General features: G+C 40.4%; 3 protein-coding genes across 3 annotated transcripts in view; 2 read left to right on the plus strand and 1 right to left on the minus strand.

Annotated features, from left to right (window-relative positions):
* The first annotated feature begins 1,022 nt into the window (after positions 1–1,022).
* Positions 1,023–17,350, plus strand: LOC121181056 (integrin alpha-L-like). The gene is made up of 19 exons (XM_041036837.1): positions 1,023–2,426; positions 4,399–4,516; positions 5,173–5,261; positions 6,256–6,338; positions 6,460–6,574; positions 6,711–6,841; positions 6,943–7,085; positions 7,303–7,453; positions 7,753–7,888; positions 12,385–12,458; positions 12,814–12,931; positions 13,272–13,414; positions 13,726–13,872; positions 13,961–14,158; positions 14,674–14,804; positions 15,037–15,194; positions 15,289–15,455; positions 16,379–16,495; positions 16,822–17,350. Exons 1-19 carry the CDS (start codon positions 2,369–2,371, stop codon positions 16,843–16,845), a joined length of 2,301 nt encoding a protein of 766 aa, XP_040892771.1. The 5' UTR covers positions 1,023–2,368; the 3' UTR covers positions 16,846–17,350.
* Positions 17,351–17,500: 150 nt separating this feature from the next.
* Positions 17,501–24,075, minus strand: LOC121181055 (mucin-4-like). The gene is made up of 11 exons (XM_041036836.1): positions 23,709–24,075; positions 23,545–23,623; positions 22,396–22,707; positions 21,883–21,996; positions 21,656–21,770; positions 21,413–21,522; positions 21,182–21,321; positions 19,449–21,028; positions 19,251–19,364; positions 19,043–19,137; positions 17,501–18,086 (listed from the first exon to the last, which is right to left on the minus strand). The coding sequence occupies exons 1-11, from the start codon at positions 23,789–23,791 to the stop codon at positions 17,982–17,984; spliced, it is 2,847 nt and encodes a 948-aa protein (XP_040892770.1). The 5' UTR covers positions 23,792–24,075; the 3' UTR covers positions 17,501–17,981.
* A 903-nt stretch (positions 24,076–24,978) lies between these two features.
* Positions 24,979–26,699, plus strand: part of LOC121180771 (group XIIB secretory phospholipase A2-like protein) — a 2,510-nt gene continuing 789 nt past the window's right edge. Inside the window, exons 1-2 of the mRNA XM_041036414.1 lie at positions 24,979–25,329; positions 25,970–26,058. Of these exons, the coding sequence (XP_040892348.1) occupies positions 25,062–25,329; positions 25,970–26,058 (357 nt within the window). The 5' untranslated portion in view covers positions 24,979–25,061. The remainder of the gene's footprint in view (positions 25,330–25,969; positions 26,059–26,699) is intronic.

The raw sequence follows: 26,699 nt of genomic DNA on the forward strand, positions 1-26,699 counted from the left end.
TTCCTGGTCATGTGATGCCATTAACTCAGCTGGTTTGTATTTGGAGATGGAAGGCTGGCAAGGGTTAATACCCCTGTCACTTCACTTTCATCTTCTACTCTTTAGCGTCCCAGGCCTAGTGTACCTTCTCTACTAATTTATGTATTATTTACAGTGTAATATACTGTAACATAACTACTAGACAGCCTTTAGCTATTTCTGATCTTCAACACAGGTATTTATTGAGCAAGCAGTTTCTATTTGTATTACAGCCAACTGCTTTTTAAAAGGTTTTTATTTTCACCAGTGGATGCAGTGGTACATTATGCATGGTTTACTGATGACTGATCTAACAAAATATTGTCTTTGTGAGTAGCAGTCCTGAGTAGGTAATTAGCTCTAGCACTTAAAACATTGAGAAGAAAGATGAGATTTTAAAACGATTTGCACAGGACACAGGATTCTCACCAAACTGGCTTGATACAAGGTTTGGACTCACAGAATATGATGGACCCACAGAATATCGCTCCCTTGTAAATCAATGAATAAGACAGTAAAGTATTTTTGAAGATACGCCTTTCAAAAGGTAAATCATGCTCAAGTCTTCAACAGTTAATCACACAAAAAACATGTATTACTGATATTAAACAAAAGGAAGGAGGAGTATTGATGAATTTTAATTAATTCAAATCAGTTTGTCAGATCCTGTGAGAGTAAGCATTTACGTGGTATGTATTTCTTTATTTTCTTTTGCTTTTTCATTGTTAAATATCTTCTTGTTTGTGCAGCATGTTGCATTACTTTTGTGACATGCTTTATGTTCTTTATAAGTGAAAAGAAGAATTGAGAAAGAATATGTTGTTGTAAAAACATGCACTTTACTTTGTTTCACTCACTTGTAATGAAAGGGGTTCTGGAGGTTGTTTAGTGATTGTTTGTAAAGTTTAAGTGGTGATTTATTGTCAAGGACAATGCAGTGACTGTGTTTGGGGATTTCAGTTTCCATGTAGATGGTGTGACTAATGACATATCTTAATATCATATCTTTAAAGTTTTTACAACAGGTAAAGGGTCCCACCCATAACCAAGCTAGCATTCTCCTCAGGCATGACACTTAGCTCTCTAAAATTGGGTGATTTTGTCTCTGATCACAGATGCTTTATGTTTAATACTATTTTACATCCAACTTGTTATTTTGATAGCAGGCATTCGCCCTGTGTCCAGACCAGCTGCCAAACAGAAAATGTTGATTGTAACTCTTAATTTAGTCAAAACTAATTGGTGATCAATAGATAAGTCTGCAGGAGTGAGCAGTGAGGATGGAGGTTTTACTGACAAGCTGGGAAAAGAAGAAAATAGAAACATTTCAGCTGCTTAGATGAAGTGGCAATATCACAGCATACAGTATGGACTCTCATCTAAATATATTATAATCTATTGGAGCAGTAGGACTATTTGAATCTCTGAAGTAGATGTGTGACAAGAAAGTTGGCTGTTACAGCTACATAAGTATATGGATCCCAGATACAGCTGCTACAGATTCTGCAGTCATATTTTCAAATCAATCAAAATCACAAAGTATCATTAAAGAGTAGAGCAGAGAGGAAAAAACCAAGAATACATTTATATTATCTTGAAGAAAGTGGGTAGAGGAACAGGTAAGAGGAAATATTAAAATAGTGGAACAACAGGCCACGGTGATCTACTACACTTTGTAACAATCCTTGACCCCCAATGCTCAAAAACAGGCTTGTAGATATGCAATTTGAAGTCAGTCCAAAAAGGCAAACAAATCCAACAGGACAAGTCACGTAGGCAGGCCAGAGGTGGTCTAAAAGCAGGTACAGACTACAGGCAGAATTCGTAGAGCAGAAACCTTAGAAACTGTGTATTGGATCAGGATCAGGCTGGAGTAAGACTGGGAGACTACAAAAGGGCATCTGGTAGACAGATGAGAAATGGCAAGTATTGTAAAATATAGAAATGCAGAGGCTGGGGCAGTGAGGGGCACTGAGGTTGAAAGAGGAAGAAAGAGAGACAGTATCACTTGGATGCATTCATTAACCTGTTGTTTGCATTCCAAAGTCGTTTTGAGGTCTTATAATTGCTCTCTGCCAGTAAATGGAGAAGGACAACTGTTTTGCAGAGCATTTTGCAACAGCCTGCCATAAGTGAGGCTGTTAAAGCTAGAGTTATGTATGTGCAGCACACTCTCAGATACATTGGACTAAGAAAAAAAATACAGGGTAAGGAAAAAAAAATTATAAGTCCTCCTCTGCTCTTCCAAATGAGAAGGAGGACTCCTCCTTCAGCTAACATACCCTCCCCCTTTTCTGACCCTCATCTCCTCTAATCATTTTCATACAGTCCCTTAGTCTGGAGAAGACTGATGGAAAAGATGCATGTGAAGAATGACATTATCTGGCTCACCTACACGGTGGCTGTTGGTAAGATTTAAAACAATATTCATCTACAAAAGTAAGAATACTTTATATGTCTGGGGAGAGAGCTAAAGGTGGTGTTGAGGCTGAAAGACTGAGGAAATAATTTAGCACATGACAAACATCTGCTTTTTAGTTTGGGAAATATTCTTATTGATTTTCTTTCCTTGAGTGCAATGAGAAGATAAAAACTCTGTGCTTGAAGTACGCAGCTGGAGTCAGCATGTGTCTAACTTAACCCAATGTAAAGACAGTGGGGAAGAGAAAACAGCTAACCTGTCTCTGTCCAAAGCTAAAATCTGTGCACAAACAGAAATGTAGAAACATCATATTTATGGCTTTGTGGGGATTTGCATCCTAAAATCAAGGCTGCAAACAGGATTTTAGGAATACTGTGGTCATGGCTTTAAGTTCTTCCAAGCCTCATATATGTGTCATATGTGTCTTAACTTCTCGTCCATGTAATGGCTGAAGGCTGTGATATCTATGTGCCAAGATCTTTTGCAGGTCTTCTGTTGTCATTTGTCTTTCAGTCAGCCATTCGTGATTATTCATGTGATACATCACTTATCCCTCAGCATTTGTTGTGCCATTTGTTTTGTTGAAATGCAGGTTGCTAAGCCTAAATAAAAAAGTATGATCACACAGGGCAGTTTTATGGTTTAGTCCAGATGGCCTTGAATCTCTTCTGTTCCTCATGCTTCTTGCAGTACTTGCTTCAAGTCATATTTTCTAGCATAACATTTTGCAACAGCTAAAGGAAAGGTGACCTGCTTACAAAGACAACAGAGTCTGGGTTTTCAAGAGCAGTCGCCCTAAGATTACGGAGAGGTTTAATGGTGAATGAACATGTGTGCGAGCATAAGGATCATCAACATCTTTTGTCAGGAGTGGCAGGGTTAAAAACAGTAGAGTTCAAACTGATACGAGATGTGGTAAACAGGACCTTCTGGTAATGATGAAGGAGGACAAGTGTCAGATGTGCAGCAAAATCTCTGGTCCAAGGACGGCAGCAGCCACCCATGCCCAGAAAAGGACATGAATTACTGTTTGTTATTTTGCTTGGATTCATTCATTAACAAACTGTTTACATTCCAAAGTTCCTACCTTCCTTTGAGGTCTTATAATTTCTGTCTGCCAGTAAATGACGGACAGTTGAATTTGTTTCACAAGTTTGTTTGGAAGCAAGCAAAGTTGTTTATGTAATGATTGTATTCAAGAGCTGTTTTACTGTATGCATGATCACGAACTGCAGCAAATCTATATTTCCCACTATGTTAATCTCACATCTGAGGGGTCCATTTCAGTGAGCGACTGTGGCTGATTTGAAAGCTCTTACTATTACGCCTGAGATCCTATTGAGAGAGATGGAGACGAAGGCGGGAGGAGTGGGACTGAGGAGGGTTGCGTAGATTGCGTGTGGGGCTGACTGATATAGGAAGCATTACATGGGGAAGAAATTTGGGATATTGTTAAGCTTTTCAACACAGACAGACAAAGCCTCATGGAGAAGGGAGGAGGTTGGATTCCTAGGATTTGAGACAGAGGCCTGGAATTTTGAATGGAAAAAGCAGATGTTTCTCATGTGATAGGAAGAAAAAGCAGAGTTTTAAACTGAGGTTTTAGATAGGAGAAGTTTAAATTGAGAAGGTTGTCAGCCTCTCAAGCTACGGCTCTGACTATGCAGAGTCAAATAGCCAAGGAGCAGGGGGAGAGCTGGGCAGGCCTGCATGTGAGTGGACCAAGAATATACTGTATAGTGGTGGCAATTTCAACAAGAGAGGGACGGACTGAGGAGAACAGAACATGTGTGTTCCATACATCACACAAGGCCAGGGCCTTCCCCACAAGGGCCCCTCAATAATTTGATTTTTAATTAGTATATCACAGTTTTAGCAAGTTTTCTGGCAAAACTTTACATTAAATTAAATCTTGCTGAATTCATTTAAACATGGTCAATTCTTTTCACAAATTTCAGCCATCTCTGCATCTTCGGCTTTCAACATTGATACGGCAACATCCCACGTCTCCACTATGGCACAAACAGATTTCTCTAGAAAAAAAGTACTTGAATTCATACACGGCAAGAACGATGGGTAGGTACTGTTGTTTCAGCTGAAAATCACTGCTGGTAATAGCTAGACTTTGCTATTATTACTCATATCATTAAATAGTTGTTGTTGTTTTAATTTAGCAGAAATTACATTTACCACTAAGTAAGTAAGCAAGGAAATAGGTGAAGATGATCCCCTTCCATAGAAAAGGGAAATACAAATAAACAAACATGAGTTGAGTCTGTACAGCAGCTTCGCTTCCTTGATAAAGGGACTCACCATGATTGTTGTCCACTATCTCAGACTAATTTACATGCTGACATCCAATCATATTCTAGGCAGAATCAAGATAAAGTGAAAACTTATAGATATCAGGTGTAAATGTAAAGGCCTGTGAGCCGATGTCATCCAGATACAAACTGTATATTTATACCATGGGCCACATGCATAAAAGTTATGTAGATTCACAAATAAAAATCTGCATACACAAATAGAAATATGCACATACATTGTTTTTGTCAAATTTCTAAAACCATGTGCATGCACATGGTTCTTATTCATAAATCGTATTTGCTGTGGAACTGCGTGGAACTGGGTGCACATAGACTTTACAGCTTAATAATCAGGAATAAACTGCAAAGATCATAAATGTCCACATTTAAGATTACTGTTACCATAGTTGTTGATCTAATCCACAGGATACTCACTGCACCGCAGCAGATAAATGGATCTGAAGAAACATGCAAATCTGATCTAAATCAAACCCACCAGTGCCTCATTATTCCAGGTACACAAATATGTTTTTTGACACTATTAAACACAACATTAAAGACAATAAAACATTAAAATCGAACAATGTAGAAATACAGATTTGCAATAAATTTAAAGAAAAACTAATATAAAAATGTTTTAGTAATGTGATGAGTCACCTCAAGTCTTCAGAACAGCTTTAGTACATTTTGTTTGTCCAAGTTTCGTTAACTCTGCTGGAGCGATGAACACCATTCCTCACAGAGATATTCCCTCATGTGGCATTTTGATCATGATGGTGGAAAGCACTACCTAACAAGTACTAGCAAAATCTTCTGTAGGTGTTCAGCTTGGTTAAACCCATGTAACAGCAACGAGGTCATAGTATATGATTCACAGGATTTTCATCAAACCACTCAACAACCCCTCATAACCTGTATTTGAGTATTTGCATGTCACACATTTTTTCAGGATTACCTTTCATTTGTAACCTGTCTGTATGAAATCTAAAATGAACACATGGGCTAAATCCAACTGTTCTCCCTCAGGACTTGCAGACAACGTCCAGAGGGTTCCAGTATAGACAAATATACTGCGATGTGTTTGAAGTGCCTACAGTTATTTCATCTAATACACAAAGACACTGAGCTATATTGTGGTCCTGTGATTGACTGGTGACATGTCCTGTTGCTCAGTGTCAGCTGGGACAGGTTCCAGCTCCCATCCTGCAATCCTCGAAGATAAGCAGGTATAGCTGTTGGGTGGACTGCTAGATGGATAGATCTAAATTGTGTTATTATTAGTAATTATTATTAATATTAGCGTAGCTGAAATAGAGGCAATAGTAGCTGTTTTATGAAGTATGGACATTTTTTTTAAATGTGCGTTGGCAATCTGGATGTCATGGACTGTTACTTCCAAACTGTGCATGTGCAGGGAAATCTGGGCATTTGGATTAAGCCATGTTTCTTACTGTAGCTGAATGATGGTATTTTTTCAAGAATAGCACTAATCAGTTGCTATTGTCATAGAAATTTCTCTCACAGACCCAACAATACCTGTCAAGCACTTTAGACTGTCGATAGCTGCAGACTCCACAGGCTCCGAATTCACTGTAAGAAAATCACAATCATTTGCATTTAATTGGAAATATTGTTTCTCTGTGACATTGCTTCAAACTCAGAAAAATTAATCTCATGATTCAAACTTCTTGGGCCTCTTGTGGTGTGTTCTAGGTTTGCGGTCCCAATGTAGTCCATGTATGTCATGAGAACTCCTATGTGAACAAAGTGTGTTACAAGATGTCCGATCATCATCAAAAAATCTCCTCTTTCACACCTGCTCTCCAAGGTAAGAGACATTTAGATACTGCAAACTTCCCAACGATGTGGTTGTAAATTCTTCTTATTATTGGAAATATTATTTTCAATATTTTAATCATGGCAAAACATTCAATTTAAATCTTCATTCCAAATATGTTTTGCAGAAAGCACAAAAGACACAGTGGACCTCGTCTTTCTTTTTGATGGATCAGGGAGTATGACTGGAAACGAGTTTGCAAAAAATAAAGATTTCATAGTGGACATAATAAACAGCCTTAAGAACACGTCGATCAAGGTCACTGCACCACTGCAACATGGAAGCATTCATAGCATTTCTTTGTTGAATTATGTAATGTCATCTAAATTCTGTATTTTGTCATCTCTTTTGTTTTCCAGTTTGCAGCAGTTCAGTTCTCATCAGATTACAGGAAGGTCTTTGACTTCAATGACTATGAAGCTGGTACCGCTCTTGATAAACTTCAGAGAGAACCCCACATGAAGACTCTCACCAACACACACAAAGCCCTCAAATTTGTGTTGTAAGTTTAGTCACATTATGCACACAGCTCTCAAAGTCTTGAAACAGTTCTTCAAGAAATAACCTTAAAATAACTCTCAATAACAAGAACTGCCACAGTACCACAGGAAGACTATGGGCATCTTATTTGTTGAAGTAATAAATGTTAATTTATTCATATGTATAAACAGTTTGGTTTATTCTGAGCATCACACGTGCTATTTTTACATTTGTTTCAGGGAAGACATCTTGGAAAACCGACATGCAGGCGCCTCTTCTGGTGCAACCAAAGTTCTGGTACTAATCACAGATGGAGATCCCAGTGACAGCGACAGATTTGGGATTATTAAACGATATGATGCTAAAAACATCATTCGCTTTGTCATTGGGGTAAGGGATGTGATACAACATGTCTCATTATTCAGTCTTACTTGTCAACTCATGGACCTGTTCTGTCCTATGTGGATGATACAGTGATATTTCTCAGAGAAAAACAATTGTTCAGACATTGTTTTACCAGCATGTGAACAATCTCATACTTTAAGTAGTACTGTAACAATCATGGCCAAGCTCTGATTGTGAAACTTTTATTGATTCCAGTGAGTGATTGAGTTCAACATTGTGCTGTTTGTCTTTCTCACATCACACTTGGAGGTACTTCATCATTTCAAGCAGCATTTTGCTTTCAGGTCAAAGCTGCCAGGTTGGATACATTTGAGGACATTGCTTCAGAACCAACAGACCAATATACCTTCCAAATCGAGAACTATGACGGACTCACAGGAATACTGGAAAACTTTCAAGTAAAGATCTTTACAATAGAAGGTGATATTCAATTTTTTCCCCTCTTTGGTTGTTAATGTTAATGCAAAAAACGAGAAAAAAGAAGAACTAATTTATGTCTCACATTTAGGCTCCTGTGGGGCTCGGGAAGGAGACATTACTAGAGAACTGTCTCACAGTGGATTCAGTGCTGTCTTCTATAACGTGAGTGAAGTCAAAAACACAAAAATTGGGCACATTCAAAATCAACATCTTTAACCCATTACTATATAAAGGCATCACAGTGCTTTCTAACTGTTTATTCATACAGGTGCAAATAAATAGTATCTTTAGGCTGGGGCTGGACCTTAACCTTTTCTGGAGCTGCCCAGGTTGAGAGGTGCTGGGACCCACTCTTTACCTTGCAGGGTTGTTTGACAGGTCATGGGAGTTTAACCATCCAGTCTACATACATGTGCTGTGTGGACTTGGAGAAGCCCTATGACCAGGTCCCTTGGGGGAACTTATGGTGGGGTACTGAGGGAATATGGGGTCCCAGGGCCATCACTAGATGCCATTCAGTCCCTGTATAACCAGACTGAGAGTTGTGTCTGTTTTCTTGGGGAAAGTATCTTGGGGTCATGCGAGATATCATCATCATACAAGCAGCTGAAATGAGTTTCCTCTACAGAGTGGCAGGGGTCACCCTTGGAGATAGGGTTAGGAACTTTGATATCAAGGGGGAGCTCAGAGTGGAGCCACTTGATCCAAAATGCTGCAGCGAGAGTGCTGACTGAAATTAGAAAGAGAGATCATATTACTCCTGTATTAACTTCTCTTCATTGGCTTCCTGTAAAATCCAGAATTGATTTTAAAATCCTTCTCCTTACATATAAGGCCTTCAATGGCCAGGCTCCCTCATATCTCAAAGAGCTGATAGTACCATATTATCCCAACAGATTGCTTCGTTCCCAGAATGCAGGTTTGCTTATGGTTCCCAAAATCTCTAAAAGTAGAATGGGAGGCCGAGCCTTTAGCTATCAGGGCCCTCTCCTATGGAACCAACTGCCAGTTTGGGTTCAGGAAGCAGACACCCTCTCTAATTTTAAAATTAGGCTTAAAACTTTTTTGTTTGACAAAGGTTATAATTAGTTGTAGTTACAGTTTTAGTTATTGTGACTAAACCTATAGTTAGTCACAATTATTTCTATAGGCGCTGTCACAGTTAAGGATATAGCCCATAGTAGGTCTGGCTCAGGCAACTGAACCATCCCTTAGTTATGCTGCTATAGGCCTAGGCTGCTGGGGGACTTCCCATGATCCTCTGCACACCTCTTTTCTTCTCTCTCTTTCTCTCCTCAGACCCACTCTCACATGTATTAGCCTTTATTACATGTCATTAATTCTGTGTCCTCTCTCTTCCGTAGTCCTGTGCTTGTCTCTCTCTCTGGTCTCTCTTTCTCTGTACCTCTCTGCAGGTGTCTCTGGCTCCAGAGCTGCATGTTCTCTGTCTGTGGTCCTGGCTCCACCCACCTGCTGCTGTTTATTGTTTACAATGATCCATTTCTAACACATTACTATGTTTAATGTTCCATTCTGCTTCAGGTAAATTTAGGATTAATATTCTCTGCAGACTGTAATGTAAATAATTACCAATCATGACAGCTTTTTGCTTCTGTGCTCTGTTTTCTATCTTAACTGTAATCTGCTGAGCACACAGTATCCACTAACTGTTCTGTAATCTAAATGCTGGCCTTCTAACATTGTCCACTGCCAACCCTGTTTGTATCATGTTTTATATGCTGCATGTCCTTCTTCTCTCCTCCATTCCCAGCTGTCCTATCTTCCTCCTTTTCCTCCTTTCACCCAGCCCGGCCATCAGCAGGAGGGTCCCCCATCTGAGCCAGGTTTTGCTCAAGGTTTCTTCCTGTTAAAAGGGAGTTTTTTCTTGCCACTGTTGCCTTAAGTGCTTTCTCTGGGGTCAGACTCTGGGTCTCTGTAAAGAGCTTTGAGACAATTTTGATTGTGGAAGGCGCTATATAAATAAAACTGAATTGAATTGAGTTGAAATTGAGGTGAATTGGGCATCTGATTTGGATGCCCCCTGGGCACCTTCCATTGGAGGTCTTCTGGGCACGTCCTACTGGCAGAAGGCCCTGGGGCAGAACCAGAAGATACTGCAGAGATTATACACTGTTGTCCATGAAGTTGGAATAATTTTGTTTTCAGACACATTCCTCTTTTTATTCCAATTTATATACATCAGTAATCACACTGGAAGAGTTTTGAGAAGATATACACTTTATCTGTCAAGAATAAATCCCATTGTCACAATTATTTCATGAGAAGAGGTAAAATATATTTTATTTCAACTTTATGGGCAACAGTATATAACTCATCTGGCCTAGGAACACATCAGGGTCCCCTAGGAGGAGCTGAAAAATGTTACTGGGAAGAGGCACATCTGGGTTGCCCTGCTTGACCTGCTGCCACTGCAAAACCACATTTTTCATAGTGTACTAAGTGTACTAGCTAGTGTGTAGTTTCACTGTTTTCTCTCACTTTAAGTACTCATTTTGTTTTACTCATAGGTTGCAGCAGAGTTGATCACATTTTTTTTCTGACTTGCTATTGGACAGCTGACATACCACTCAAAACCTCAACCCAACCTCAAGGATGTGTCAGTTGTCAAATATTAAGCGCCCTTTCCTCCAGATGCACAAAACTTTCAAAGGTTAAAATTTAAAATATTTGGCATGGAGCGTGACAAAGTCCTTAAATGTTGCTTGGTGCATCAGGTGCATCAGATGCACATCTGCTTTAGCATATCTGCAAACAGTAAGCAAATGCTAACCTAGTTAGCCACATTTTGGTGGATACTGATCATTTTCTTCATTTTGTGGAATATTTACATCGATCAAATACCAGAAAATAATTCTCAACCAAGGGCTGTAGTACTTAAATTTGGTCTCAGTCTCGGGTCCAGTCCACTGAAGCTCATCGGAGTCTGTCATGTTCTGATGTAGGTTTGCAGTTCCAGTGTAATGCATGCATGCTATGGGAACTCCAAAGTACACAGTGTATGCTACAGGATCACAGATCAACTTCAGAAAATCTCCTCTTCCACACCTGCTCTCCAAGGTAAAAGACAGTTGGGGAGTTTGCAATATTTAAAGATACTACAAACATTTGTAGTATCTAAAAATACAGCAAACTTCCCAACTACTGTATGTGGTTATATATTCCTGTTCTTCTTGCATCAAAATATTATTCTCAGTACTTTAGTTCTGACAAAATATTCAATTTAAATCTTCACTCCAAATATGTTTTGCAGAAAGCACAAAAGACACAGTGGACCTCGTCTTTCTTTTTGATGGATCAGGGAGTATGACTGGAGATGAGTTTGCGAAAAATAAAGATTTCATAGTGGACGTAATAAATGGCCTTAAGGACACATCGATCAAGGTCACTGCACCACCGCAACATGGAAGCATTCATAGCATTTATTTGTTGAATTATGTAATTTCATAAATTCTGTATTTTGTCGTCTCTTTTGTTTTCCAGTTTGCAGCAGTTCAGTTCTCATCAGATTACAGGAAGGTCTTTGACTTCAATGACTATGAAGCTGGTACCGCTCTTGATAAACTTCAGAGAGAACCCCACATGAAGACTCTCACCAACACACACAAAGCCCTCAAATTTGTGTTGTAAGTTTAGTCACATTATGCACACAGCTCTCAAAGTCTTGAAACAGTTCTTCAAGAAATAACCTTAAAATAACTCTCAATAACAAGAACTGCCACAGTGCCACAGGAAGACTATGGGCATCTTATTTGTTGAAGTAATAAATGTTAATGTATTCATATGTATAAACAGTTTGGTTTATTCTGAGCATCACACGTGCTATTTTTACATTTGTTTCAGGGAAGACATCTTGGAAAACCCACATGCAGGCGCCTCTTCTGGTGCAACCAAAGTTCTGGTACTAATCACAGATGGAGATCCCAGTGACAGCGACAGATTTGGGATTATTAAACGATATGATGCTAAAAACATCATTCGCTTTGTCATTGGGGTAAGGGATGTGATACAACATGTCCCATTATTCAGTCTTACTTGTCAACTCATGGACCTGTTCTGTCCTATGTGGATGATACAGTGATATTTCTCAGAGAAAAACAATTGTTCAGACATGGTTTTACCAGCATGTGAACAATCTAATTAGTACTGTAACAATCATGGCCAAGCTCTGATTGTGAAGCTTTTATTGATTCCAGCGAGTGATTGAGTTCAACATTGTGCTGTTTGTCTTTCTCACATCAAACTTGGAGGTACTTCATCATTTCAAGCAGCATTTTGCTTTCAGGTCAAAGCTGCCAAGCTGGATAAATTTGAGGACATTGTTTCAAAACCAACAGACAGACTCACAGGAATACTGGAAAACGTTCAAATAAAGATCTTTAAAATAGAAGGTGATATTCAATTTTTTTCTCTCTTTGGTTGATAATGTTAATGCAAAAGACATGGAAAAAAAGAACTAATTTATGTCTCACATTTAGGCTCCAGTGGGGCTCGGGTAGGAGACATATCTGGAGAAATGTCTCAGAGTGGATTCAGTGCTGTCTTCTATGACGTGAGTGAAGTCAAAATCAACATCTTTAACCCATAACTATATTAAATCATCACAGTGATTTCTAACTGTTCATTCATACAAGTGAAAATAAACAATATCTTTAGACAGAAAAGTCTTCGATGAAGAATGTATGAGAATAGTTTAAAGTATGAAAAAAGTCAGGTTGGAGACAACAGGGTTTCTGCTTATTTGAACTCTTAATTGCTGCCTCACTGGACCAACCAAAATCAATCAAAGCAGTCTAACTGCAGCAAGTGGGATTGGGCCATTGATCTGTTAACTCCCAACATAACTGCAGGTGGGTAGTACCACTCCTGTCTGTGCTCTGACCAGACTTGCATATTTCTGTTAACAGGATACCCTGGTCCTGGGGTCAGTGGGATCAAACAACTGGCGGGGCTCCCTCCAAGAGCTCCGTGGACAAACAGAAACACAAATTGAAGACCCACACATGCAGAATGCCTCTTACATGGGTAAACTCATTTCTCTCTCTACAGATTACCTGCTCCTTTATTCAAAGGATTTTTGATGTGACTTGAGATATGCAGAGGTAAATGATCAGATCAGTTTCCAGTTTAAATGATGGGTAAAAATAGGTTTGTGTTGTAAATATAGCAAATAGATGCATGGGATCATAAACTCAGTGAAAAGGTATCTACAGTTGCTTCAAAGTAAGACACACAATCGCTTCTTGTGAAGTGAACATAATTTTATATTTGTCCTTAAACTAAAGGCTGCCATCACTGAAGTACAACGCTTTGATGTTAGTGAACATTTAGTGGATTATGTCATATGTGACTGTCACTGTTGCAGGATACTCTATTGCTGTCGGACAGAAGAATAACGCTCCTCTATACTTCACGGGTGCACCGAGATTTGAGCACACAGGACAGGTTGTACTTTTCACACACAATGGCAACAACTGGATCCCAGCTCAGAGACTAAACGGAGACCAGGTTGGCAACTGGTCAAATGATTTCTTGTACTTAAATGACTGAGAGTGTTTGAAATGCTAAGAATATCTATCCTAACTTTACTTGTATTCATATTTTGTACTTGAATCCTTATTGTTAAATTATAACAAAGCAAAAGAGAACTAACTAAAAACAAACAGACTGAGAAAAACATAAAGGCAGACTGGCACACAGTAAAAAGTAGCGTTCACCATTTTGGCTCCATTGTGGGAATTTAACACGTTTACTATCTATTTCAGTGCGGCATCAGTGTTGTGTGTGTGTGTCATTGTCATTTGTCCACATATTTTCAGATTGGTTCCTACTTTGGTGCAGAGCTGTGCTCAGTAGATATCAACTCAGATAGTACCACTGACTTCCTGCTGGTGGGAGCTCCACTGTTTTACCAGCCTCAGGAGAAGAGAGAAGGCCAGATCTACGTCTACTCACTGACTGATGAGGTGGGAGCAGCTTTCATCAGGTTACTGAGAGAAAATGAATGCAGTTGTTTTCTTTCTTCTTAATCAATTATGGTTTTAATTCCCACAGATGCAACTGAAACGTGAACTGAATGTAACAGTGGCATCCATGGGTAGATTTGGCACCACCATATCCAGCCTTGCAGATCTGAATGGAGATGGACTCCGAGATGTTGCTGTTGGAGCTCCCCTTGAGGATGAAAACAAGGGGGCTGTGTACATCTACCTTGGTGACCGACGCACAGGGATACGCAGCACTTTCAGCCAGGTGAGGCAGAGGGAACTTAACATTTTTTCTAATTTTTCAGGGGTAGGTTATTTTACAATGGCACCTCTCACTTGGTAAGGGAGAAACAGTACTTTGATTTGTCTGTATGTCCTGCACATATAGTGAATTGACAATAAAAATCTTTTGAATGTTTGAATCTTTTGAACCTTTGAGTAGAAAGATTCCTATCACGGCAGCAGACTTCCTGACTGTTCAGCATGCAGCAGGCAAGCAAAAAAAGACAATAAAAATAACAATAACTTCATTGTTATAGCAGGTTTCAGAACATGGTTACAAAGTGCTGTACAGAACAAGATAAAATACACAGTCACGATCAAAGTATTTACTAGCACTAAATGTTAGCAACGTTTTAATAAAGCTGGCATTTCCTTTCAAACATGACCACCCACTAAAATAGCTGTAAACGTGCCATTTGTTTCCACCACCTCTCTAATGAGTACACTCAAATCTGTGCACAAATCATAGGTTCAACTGACAGCTCTCTGTAATTCCAGAGAATCATGGGAGAAAAAATTAATCCTGGGCTGAGATACTTTGGACAGGTCATTGATGGGGACATTGACCTGGGAGAGGACGGACTACCACGTATTGTAATTGGATCAAAGTGCACTGCTGTTGTCTTGAGGTATATATCAAGTATATTGCATATCAGTGCGTGAGGTAAGTGGCATGTGTACAAAACAAACTAAAACAGCATCTGTCTCAAACTAATTCATTCACGGCTTTGCCAGAATACAGTGAGTGAGCTGAAATTGTAGAAATAGTGTTGGGAGTTGTTGTTGTTCTTCATTGATTAGTATACCATTATACAGTGCCTTAATAATCCATTTGTAATCAATTTAATGACTGCCTTTCAGGTCCAGGCCTGTATTTAATGTCACGGCACGTCTGTCTTTTCAACCTGAGGAAATAAGCACTGAGAAAATTGACTGCCCAGGCAACACAGATGAAAGTTTACCCATGGTTAACTTGACAACCTGCTTTGAAATGGATGAAACAACAAACAGTAAACCAGGTAGGGAGCAGAGCCGATAAGGGACTGTGTTAAGGGGAGGGGCCAAAAGTATTTTAAAAAAGTAACTTATCCCCTGAGAATCTTGTTTTTGCAGGGACAGTGAACTCAGGACTGAACATCTCATACACTATTGATGTGGATCCAATGAGACAAACGCATCGTGGTTTCTTCAGTCCAACTGATAGGAAAGCTAGGAATCTCACGTCCACCTACGAGCTGAGAGATAAAGAAACCTGCTTCAGCTACCCCATCCACATGCCAGTATGGAGATTCTCCAGAAGACCACATTCACCTTATACAAGGGGGGATTAATAAGTTTGTGGCCCATGGTAGAAGGAGTAAATTTTAGAAAACTTACCACATTCAGCATAGTCCCCTCCTACGTTCACTCTCTTAATCAAGTGGTCGTGGAAGATACAGATCCCTTCTTGGTGGAAGTCAGGGTCTAGGACCTCCAGGAAGTTCGTTCACAGCAGAAATGACGACATCGTTCCTTCTTCATCTTGGGGAAGAGGCAGTAGGTTGAGGGTGCCAAATCAGGTCAGGTCAGATCAGGTGAAGGACCCCCCCCCCCCCCCCCCCTGTTGGTGATAGATGTCTGTTTTCTCAGACAGATCTGACTTCTAATTTTCAATTAGCTGAAAGAGAAATAACACAAAAGTTATTAACTTTACACTTTCTGTGCAGTCACTCAAAGAGCTGAACTGCAGATGAAATTAATTCTGCCGTAGGCCACGAACTTATAAATCATTCCTTGTATGTTTTAAATGTTGGGTATCTAGCTATAGATGATGATTTCCTAAATTTCCCTTGATCTTTCTGTCAATACTTCACCTGGAAAGCAGGAAGAAGTTCTGTAAAGCATTTTAAAATATATTGTGCATGAATTATTTAAGCTAATACTAACTAATGGGCTGGTAGAGGGTTCTTGTAAATCAACAAAGTTCATTGTCACTGGGTAACAATATGCTCATACATAAACAGCTCTGTAACACTACTAGAAATTACACGATCTACCTTTAATTCTGACATGTCATGTCTCAGTAATTATTCTTTAAAGTTGGGGCCAAATTTTTCAAGTTAATTTTCATAGTCAATTCTATCAAATAAAAAGTGCGAGACAACAACAGCAATAAGAAAGTCAATCTTACCATCAGAATATACAGATGATGTTTTTCTTGCAGATCTGTGTGGAAGACACGTTATCGCCCATCAGCATCAGCCTAGACTTCTTCCAAGTCGACAGCGAGGACGCGGGTGCCGTCCTGAGCGTGGACGCCAGAAGGCGGGCTGCTGTTGAGGTATGTACAATGAATACAACACAATGAATACAGCACAGCGCCGCAGGCTGACTATTTGTCTGCACAGTCAGTATATTTGCATCTTTGTTTATGCAACCTAAGACACCAACATAAATATATTTCACACTAAGACATTTGTGTTTAAATGGAACAAACACGATCAGAGCTATGCACGCTACAAGCATTTGAAGTGTGATCATAATCACAATGTGAGCCGTATGAAGAAAAACAATCATTTAGTTTCTTCTGTCTGCATTTACATTTTTTTTTTTACTTGCTCTTTGTTTAAGTGTGACCTGAATGGAAATGATTACTGTGTTTTACAGATTCCCTTTAAAAGGCATTTTTGAGGAGATGACACCTGTATTGATGAACTTCAGCAAGAGAGTAGCATGCTGGGAAAAACATGCAAAAGGTCAAAAATTGAAAACTGATAAAACCGTAATTGTTTAAAATTGAAGCAGAAATGATGAGAATATTGCTGTTCCTCCACACTGATGTGGGTAACTGCTGCTTTCCTACATATACAGTACAGTTACACTACACCAGCTACTCAAATTTAAGGTCAGTATCAATGCTTGTTATATAACCCACTCCACACCATGCCAACTGCACCCTCTTCTCTCTCCTCTGCTTATTACAAGACTATTGCACATATTATTGCTGTCGAGAAATCATTGCAATCAAGGAAAATCAGCCTGTACCCCAAACATACACACAGCAGCATGCAACGTTTGTGGTGCAGTGTTGATGAAATGTACATATTTCTCATTGTCCAACGTAATTTCTGTACTACAATCATAGAAAACATCAAAAGAAAAAAGCCCTTTAAAGCTGTGGCTACTGTCTTTATTCAGCTTAATAAAAAAAAAAGCATGTATCCTGATTTAAACCCAGGAGCCTGAGTTGTTTATATTTGTGTCTGATATATTTCTTGACAAAAAAAATAAACAGCAAAAATTCAGGATGTTTGCATGAAGTTCATGTATGCAGAACCACTGCAGAAGGTGTTTGATGCACTGATATTCAGTCAAAGCTTTTTGAAAAGGGTATGGACTGAGCCGACATCTGAAGAAACAAAGAGTTTATTTTCAAACTAAAACATCCTAATGAAATATAAACACATACTGGTTATAAAGGTCAGCACTTTGAGCTTTGATTCACACAATATCTACATTCATTTTCAATCTGAACACTGGCAAAAAAAGAATAAATGTTTTTACTTCAGACTGTTGGTGAGATAAAAAAAAAGAAGTAATTAACTAATTCCAACGTTAATGTCCAAAGTGCTGTCTAAAGTCTTAAAAAGGTCCTTGGGTGGTGTGACCGCCATGTTCCCATTCACCCACTTGCCTTCCTCTGATGTGTGCTTCAGTCTCGGCAGGGTGTGACGCTCCATCAGTAGCGTCACTGGTTTGAATGGTAAGTTGTGTGTGCCAGAGGTTCCAGCCTGAGGTTCATCCATAGCAGGACTGCTGACAGCGGATTATTCTGCTGCCTCCAAAGAGACTGGAGAGGTGTGAAAAGAGGACTGGTGCTCTGATGAGTGTGTAGCTGTTTTCTCTGTAGACTGTTGGTGGGGATACTGAGCCTGAGCAGCACATTACAAACAACAACAACAGGGAAACAGGAGAGAGGCACAAAGTTAACAGAGGACACACACTGTCCAGGGAAAGGCAGAATACAAAACAACCGACTACAGAGCTCAACAGTCTCATGGCCAATACAAGCTCTGAAAACTAATCCAAACAGCATCCAAAGCATGTGTGTACAGGACAAGGCTGGAAAGATTCTGTTTTATTTATTTTATTTATTTATTTCACTTTCAAATTGATCTTCTGATGGTGTGGTCAGTTTTGGTTTGCTTGATCGTACTCTGGGCACAACTGATCCAAAATCTGCAAAATGTTTTAGAGAACCATGTTCTTCCCCCTTATAAACTGAGACAGACCCTCTTTCCTCAGAATAACAATCTGACTTCTGTCACTTTCACTTAGTTGTGATTCCATTTTTCCACTATCACAAAGTTACTTCGTGAGCAATGATCTGCTGGAAACTTGAGGCACGCCCTTATTTATAACAGGTGAACACTGGCTGAACGAGCCTCTGATCAGCAGATCAAATCCACCTGAGGATACAACTCAAGGAAATCTGACCTTCACTACAAAGGAGTTACACTGGTCCAAGACCCAAAGTAGCTTCAGTCTGTTTGCTGACAGAATTTTAAATATTTCTTCTTCATTTTACATGACATAACTTTCTCATTATTTCCAGGTTTAAGTGAAAATATCAGGGATTTTTGGACTTAGACTTCATCGATCCAACTGTATGTGGGTCAAAAAATGGGATAAAGGCAGTATAATACTTATAAACAGGCAATAAAGTCATACAATTAAACAAAGTGAAAGTGACAAAGTAAAAAAAATATTTTCAAGCATTTACTGGCAACAAGTTTCAGATTTGGTGAGGTACATCACTGGATATCGCAGCAGTAAAAAAAAAAAAAAAAAAAAAAAAGTTGCCCTGTCCTCACGGTAAAACGCCCACCTTGAGTTTATTCTTTTGTCTTTTCTTATTCTTCCTCTTCTGCTGTTGCCTGACAAAGTCACACGCCGTGGTGGATTTCTCCTTCTTTTCACTTTCTGAAATGCAATTAAAACAACAACAGACTACTGTTCAATTCTACCAGGATGACAAGATTTTATACAGGGATCCGATTTGAAATTTCTTTAACAGGAATGAATACACAGCAGACCTGAGGAGACACTGATGGGGACACTGTCCCGTTGCTCTCCATCCTGTTGGTATGGGCTCAGGCACAGAAACAGAGTCTTCAGAACTGAATTTGAAGCGGCTGCCGCTGCAGATCCTACAAAATGAACAAGGCACTGACAACACATTTCAGCGGCACAAATTTGCCTTTCACACCAGTGTCCACACGACATGTCCTTACCTTTGGGTGATGGCATGTCGGGCAGCTGCTGAGGAGCCTGGGTTGTAGCTGGATCTGCAGTGTCACCACCAGGAGCTGGACAGGGGGACATCTCACGGAGAGAACTGCACGCAGGGCTACAGACGGGATTCACCTGCTGCTTTGATGGTTCATTTACAGGCTCAGATAAAACATCCTCATTTTCACTTTTAGGACTAGGGCTAAATTCAGGAGACGTCGGCCTGCGAGACGTTTGTTTGACATCAGTTCTGACCTGGTGTGGGAGAGATGTCTCTACAGTAGAAGCTCTTTGTTCAGAGCCCTGTAAAGCAGATGTTTTATCAGATGATGGGTTTGACCCTTGCGAACAGGAAGCACTGGGAGGGGTAGCAAAAAGACTGAGGAAGGGCCTGTCCGAGGCTTCGCCTGGTTCAACCACATGTATGTCTTCACTTGTGCAATGTGCAGACGGTAGAGTAGAACAGGAAGGTTGAACAGAGGCTTGAGTACAAGCAGGAGCTGTTCCAGACGCTGGTGCTGGCTGCAGCCTGTCAGTGATAGGTCCCTCAAAAAGCCTGTAAAACCATCTGTTCTGGGTCTTTTTGGATCCAACTGACATATCAGCCATTTTACTGCTGCACTCTGCTGTGGTTTCCGTGGCTGTTGTGTCGTTCAGGTGTCGTGTGCCGAGTTTGAGGCCAGGTTGTGTCTTTTTGGGGCGCTGATGGATCTCAGTGGGTTGTTTCTCTGCTAAATCAGGACTGACAGAGTCTCCAGAATCAGCGGAGCAGGTCACAGGAACAGCAGGAACAGCAGCCCTGTCGTTACACTCTGAGAAACATGAAGAGGGCCAAAGAGGCTTTACTGAAGCTTGTGAGTTTGATGTCAGACCGGAAAGATGTGGCTTCAGATCTTCTTTCCTACTGAAGGGGGGACCTCTTTGAGCAGGTTTCAGGGATTCTGGCATTTCCCCACCTTGTTTCTTGTGATCCTCAGAGGCCAGAGTAAGATCAGGGCAGGTCTCTGAAATCAGGTCAGTGTGCACTGAGAGGGATGACAAGCTCTTAAACATTTTTTCCTGGGATTTATTCAGTTCATTTCTGGTATTTAGAGAAGTCAAACCCTTCTCTGTTGTTGAGCTTTGCAGAGGATCAGTGAGCTCTTCACAGTGAGTTTTTGGAGCATACGATACAGTTTGTGCAGGAGCGGGGGCGGGTATATGGCCAAAGGTAGAATTTCCCACTGATTTACAGGACCTGACAGTATAAACAGCATCCGCTGAGTAGGGAACTTTGCTTTGGTTTGCAGAGCCTGAAGTACAATCAGAAGCAGACAGTGGAACAGGGAGAGGTGCAGATTCTTGACTTCCAGGAGTTGTAAAGAAACTGAATGGTTTGAACAGCTGACGTCCGAGCACCGCTTCTACTGAATAACACACTGGCTCCTTGTGATTAAGGTTAGTTGGCGCAGGGCTGTGGGGTTGGGCAGCATCTGATGTCTGTGATGGGACACCTGTCTCCATGATATCAGACAGTTCTTCAGTTGGACGTGACAATGCTTCCTGCTCGGAGTTTGTTTCTCCACTGTTGTAAAAGTTAGGCCTGGAAAATGAAAGGAAAATAATGCGATATCAGGTGAAGGTTTATCCCACATGTCACAACTTGTATGGATGATTAAATAATGTTAATGTCAAATATTATACACTGATATTTTTGCAGAATCACAGTGACAAGCGTCAGTTTGTATGTGCATACCTGATCGGATGCATCAGTACATCAGGGGTCCTATTTTCCTCTGTAATTTCTGGCTCTGCGTCTGCGTCTGCTGGCTGTCCTGACGCCTCCTGTTCGGCTTTTTTTGTAAGTTCATAGAGTTCATTTTCTCTTTTTAATGCCTGCAGTGACAGATGACAGCAGATTCAGCACACACCGATGCGTACAAAACATTCAAAGAAAACTTTCATGACAGCTCTCTTACATACACACCTCATCCAGCAGTCGGTTAGTGATCTCAGTCAGTGGCTCGTGGGAAAACCTGCAATCTGCTCCCAGAGAACACGTTCCTCTTTTATGGAAGAACTTGCAAGGAAAGGACTGTGCAGCTGAGTGAAGGAAATATCAGGTATTTAACAGCCTCAAGCTTCTAAGAATTACAAGTACAACACTCATCACTGCAATGAGTTAATGCCAGGAAAATGTGAGCATCACTGCAGCTGAACCAAAGGATATTGTGCATGTATGGGCAGCTCTGCCCTTTCGTGCAAAATCCTTGGATGTAAAATTTGCAAACTTCTTGGATGAGATCGTTGCAACCATGGATGTGCTCCAGCTGGCAATCATCACCCTGCAAACAGGAAAGGGGGAAAAAAGCAACGTCAGGACACTGTAGGCTGATGACGAAGGACTTTTTTCAATCTTACAAGTAACTTAAACTTGTCAGTTTTGGCGTAACCTGCCTTAATGCACTTTCCCCAAAGGAAATGTCGACAAAGTAACCGTCCATTCACGAACAAAGCATTCTGGTCCTTAAACTCTTGGGTCATAAATCTTGTGCGTTCCACTTGAGCACCCTGAGAGGAAAGATGAGCACGACAATCAGATTTACAAAAAAAACCCAAAAAATACAAATTCGTTAACTTATTTTTGAAACATTTTCTTTAGTACATCTTACATTAAATTAGTTATTGAATCACGTGAATTTAGCAGTTTCCCATGTGTGGTGCTTTCACTGCACAATGTCAACAACAGATTTTCAGTTACTGACACAAAAAAGAAATAAAATGTGGGGAGAGGGAGTGAGAGTGCATGAGTCACTTCCATCTGTAGCACGGTTTTCAGTGGACACACAAAATGAATGATGTGAATGTCTCTTCTGCCGTAACAGCAAGTGGGCATCATGCAAGTGCCCTTTCTTTCAGGCTGACGATGGATAATTGTCCTGATAAACACAGACCAGGTGCTTTGCTTACCTGCTTGCCATCTTTACGTTCACCGTCTCCTCCACCTCTTCTTGAAGCAGGTCTCGTCTGAAAGTGTCCACCTCTGTTGGTATATCGTCCTCTACCTTCACGTTGATACTGATTTTTCCGCCCCCCCTGGTTGTTGACGTTCTGGTTATTTTTGGCTTTGTAATTCTGACCTTTGTGATTCATGTTATTGTGGCCAATACTTGAACGTTCCCTGTCGGTGTTCTGCATATGGCAGCGCATGTACTTGGACTCGTTGTCTTTAAAGGATTTAGCATGATAAGTCTTGCTTGTCAGGGCTGGATAACAATGTTTCTGTGGGAGGAAAATGATCAGAAATTAAATGTTGAGGAAATGTACACGTCTATGGCTACTGTAAGGTTTAGTAAGTCAGTAAGTTTTAATTCACATTGTGCAAACAAGCAACACAAACTGCATTTAACTAATTCAACAGTCCTGCAGTAACCCTAACTCTAAATAATGTTTCGTGTAACTTTAGACTATTTACCTTTTATTTCCTACATTTGAATTGATTCAATTGTCTTCATCTTCATTAACAAACATCTGAAACACCAAATTTATGAAATGATTTGTTTTGCTTCATAGTCCTGAAGATATTTTTTCAGGACGCTTTTTTCAGTTATTTATGTTGAATTTGTCTTTGGTGTTGATGTACTTTAGTTTAAAGTAGTGGTTTCATACTGTGAAACTGTTGCCATGACTACAATGTTGTATCTCCACTAAGAACTAATGGCTGATAATCACTGCTTAGTGAGACTAATGATACACATCTTGAGACTACAAGAAGCCCATTGGGAAGAAATACAGGAATAACGGACACTATACCAGACTCAAAATGACAACGTCTGAATGGAGCTACAAATAAATCCATCAGCAGGACTGTGTGAATGAATTTCCTTGACAGTGTTTATTTTTATGTTGTTGCTGTTTTCAATGCTGCAAATCTTTTGCCAATAAAGATTTGAGAAGAAAAAGAAAATGATGCAGACTCTACCTACCTAACATCTCATCTGATGTAGTGGTGCAGCTAACACAATTTCATTAAATGTGTCATTAAATGTTAAACATCAGCAAGGCCACACAGATGAGTTATGTGATGTTCCGGTACAGTGAAATAAAAGTTTAACCCACCTTCTTGTCACGCCAAGTCTGCTCATCCTGGGTTTTCCTCTTTCTGGCACTGCCTCTTTTACCATGACCTCTCTCAGACCTGTGAAACAACATGACTGAGGCCATTAGATCAAACCTGCTCCTTCAAACACGTCAAAGCTAATGGTCTCTCTGTCTTTACACACCTGCGTGTGATGGCTGGTTGACCTGGGCTCTTCAAAGCTTCGTCTTCAGCAGACAGATTCGTGAACAGGTTTACGAAAGCCATTTTATTTTTCTCGGCTTTCGTTATTTGTTGCTCCCCGTGGGAAAAGCCGCAGAAGATATTAAGTGAAAAAAACACAACTGGCCACCTGCGCACACGGGAGATGCTCGCGGTGGTTTAAACAACACTGCCTCGCGCACATAAACCTTGAAATGAAAGCGGACAAGTGTATCCGGGTATCACCTGTGCTCGTCTGTTTTTCTGTGGATACCTGACGAGCCACAACATACTCCAGTCTTATGTGCAGTCAAACGTTATTCACGTGCGTCCACACATCACTTCATCGTTTACTTCTTCTTCCGTGTTTGAGACGTACGTCACTTTCCTCGACTCTACCGAATGTGGACGGGGGCGGGGACGGGGGCCCACGTGGCGCCACCTAACGGTGAGGTTTTATATTGCCAGATACGTTTGGTGGCGTACATGATGTTTACATGATGATAAAAATGCACTTCAGCAAGTTCTCACTTTCTGAATATCATGTCCTGTTCTTCTTAAACAAAACAAAAAAAACACTAAGAGTACATACCCTGTTACTGACTCTGTATTACAACAGTGCAACATAACTTTTTTTGTCCATTCCCTGTTTTTTTTAAGCACAGATATTCTTTTTTTCTCAAATGTAAATAATGATAAATTATTGTTATTAACTATTATTACCTGACATATTATTTCAGAAATCTCTGAAACAATCACAACACCGCCTGACCTCAATAAACATGTATGATGAAAATGAATGAATCAAGCAACCATTCAAAAGCCTTTCATAATGAAACAAGCATACACACTAGCTAGCCTCAGAGAATCATAATTTGGTCATATTGTTGTTATTATGAGAAACAAACACACACACACACACACCAACAACATCCATCCTGCCACAAACCAAGGATCACTGATAAACTTTTCAGAACCTGGCACCAGGGTGGTGCTCTCTCATTTTATAGCAAATCCAGTTTTCTATTTGATGCTAATGTCGAGAGAGATCAAGTCTAAAATGAATGGGATTAAAATGTAATTGAATCCCCTTGGCTGAACAGTGAACAAGCACACTCTACCTCTCATCAATCAGTGAGAATGATAAAAGCCCAGACATGTTAAAAAGATGAGATAGAAGCTGGACTTTGTTCCTCCACATATGAGGCCATCCCTGTGTGTGGCTCAAAGTTCAGGTCATGCAGACAGTTTCAGTATTGCCTCTGTGAGAGTGTTTGTGTTCCCCCTCAGTCTCTGAAGTCTAACTCTGTTCATACTGAGCTGTCTGAGCTTCAGGATGACCCGCAGGGCCCTTCTCGCTCCCCTGCTGCTCCTGCTGGGCCTGTTCATCCACAGTGCCGTCAGTCAGGAGGCTGAGAACTCAGAGGCAGGAGCGCCTCCACCACCAGGCCAGGCCTCTGATGGCACGCAGGCGGAGGACGCAGATGAAGAGTGGGGACTGAACTCTCTCAGAGGCAGCTTTGAGGCCGTCGGCAGCTACTTTGACTCGATGCTGGAGTTCATGGGCGGACGTGATGGAGTGTGCCAGTACCGCTGTAGATATGGTAAGCCTGTCATAAATAAGTGTGTTCAGCATATGCAGTGTGGCTGAAGTTAAAATGATGTCGACCTTTTATCAGTCACTGTGGTCCACCACTGATATATATGATATAAAATCATTCAGGATAGTGAATTTATCAGCAGTGGGTAAAGTGTTTCTACAAATACTCCTCCTCTGTTGCTCTTTAATAACTAATCTAGTGAGATAAGGACTTAATGGATAGTGTTCATATAATGTCATAATGTTAGCGGCTTCTGTCTGGAAATTGCCCATTTGAGTTCCACGCAATCATTGTAATGTATGTAATATATTTTACAATACTCTCATACTTAAAGATACTTAATAGGATTTACTCAGGCTGATATTGTAAACTCTCCCACTTCCATCATCTCTGTTATCGTCTGAGAACGGGCTTGGAAACGGACTGTGACCCCAGCATGATAGGAGAGGTTTCATGTGGTGACTGGGGGAATGTGTCAAACATCATGTCAGTGGATATGAACCAGTAACCTTTGCTTCTCTATGTGCAAACATGGATCTACTTTTAAAGCCACATGATTATCAAACAGAATCCAGCACATTTCCACCGGCCTGTTGTGAAACATGACCCACATCTAATACTTTGCTGTGCCTCCTCCTCTCAGGTAAAGCTCCTCTTCCTCGTCCTGGATACCAGATGCCAGAACCTAATGGATGTAGCTCCTACTTCTTTGGACTTCCTGTTCCCGAAGGGGTATGTGTCTTCTGACTGTTAAGGGCTAATGGACAAACCAGAATGGACAATCCAAACACTGACTCTACTGAGGGCCTTTTTCTTCATTTATGTTACCAGAAGGCCACCGTAGGTTCTTCTATCTATCTTCTGTTTGGAAAGAGAGGGGTGAGGGGAGGGGTATTCAGTTGATTGCAATCTGCAACTTCACTGCTAGATGCCACTGAATCATATACACTGGTCCTTTAACATGTTAATGGAATGAGAATATATTCATAGGCCAACTGCCAAATATATGGAGAAATTATGGAATTATAGAACTAATACTGAAAAAGCAAACAAGCTGCTTTGTCTTCTTTTTTCATTTGTTCATTTTCATAAGCAGAATGGGTTGATATATTTAACTGCAGCGCAGGCCTGTTAAGATGCAGGGTACTGTGAAGGACATTGTTGGCCAGTGAAATAATGGTGCTTGTGTTCCCTACTGACTATTAAGATTCATATCTATTGTGTTTCTTACCAGGCACTTGTTAATTGTGAAACATAAAATAAAGACTGTCCCCTTCACTACCAAAACACTGAGACCACTCTCCATTCAACAAAAAGCAAAGCTACATAACCCTCCCCCATCTCCTCTCCCTGATCATTTTAATTCAGCCCCT

The sequence above is a fragment of the Toxotes jaculatrix genome, chromosome 4, assembly GCF_017976425.1.
Source record: "Toxotes jaculatrix isolate fToxJac2 chromosome 4, fToxJac2.pri, whole genome shotgun sequence".
Taxonomy (NCBI): Eukaryota; Metazoa; Chordata; class Actinopteri; family Toxotidae; genus Toxotes; species Toxotes jaculatrix.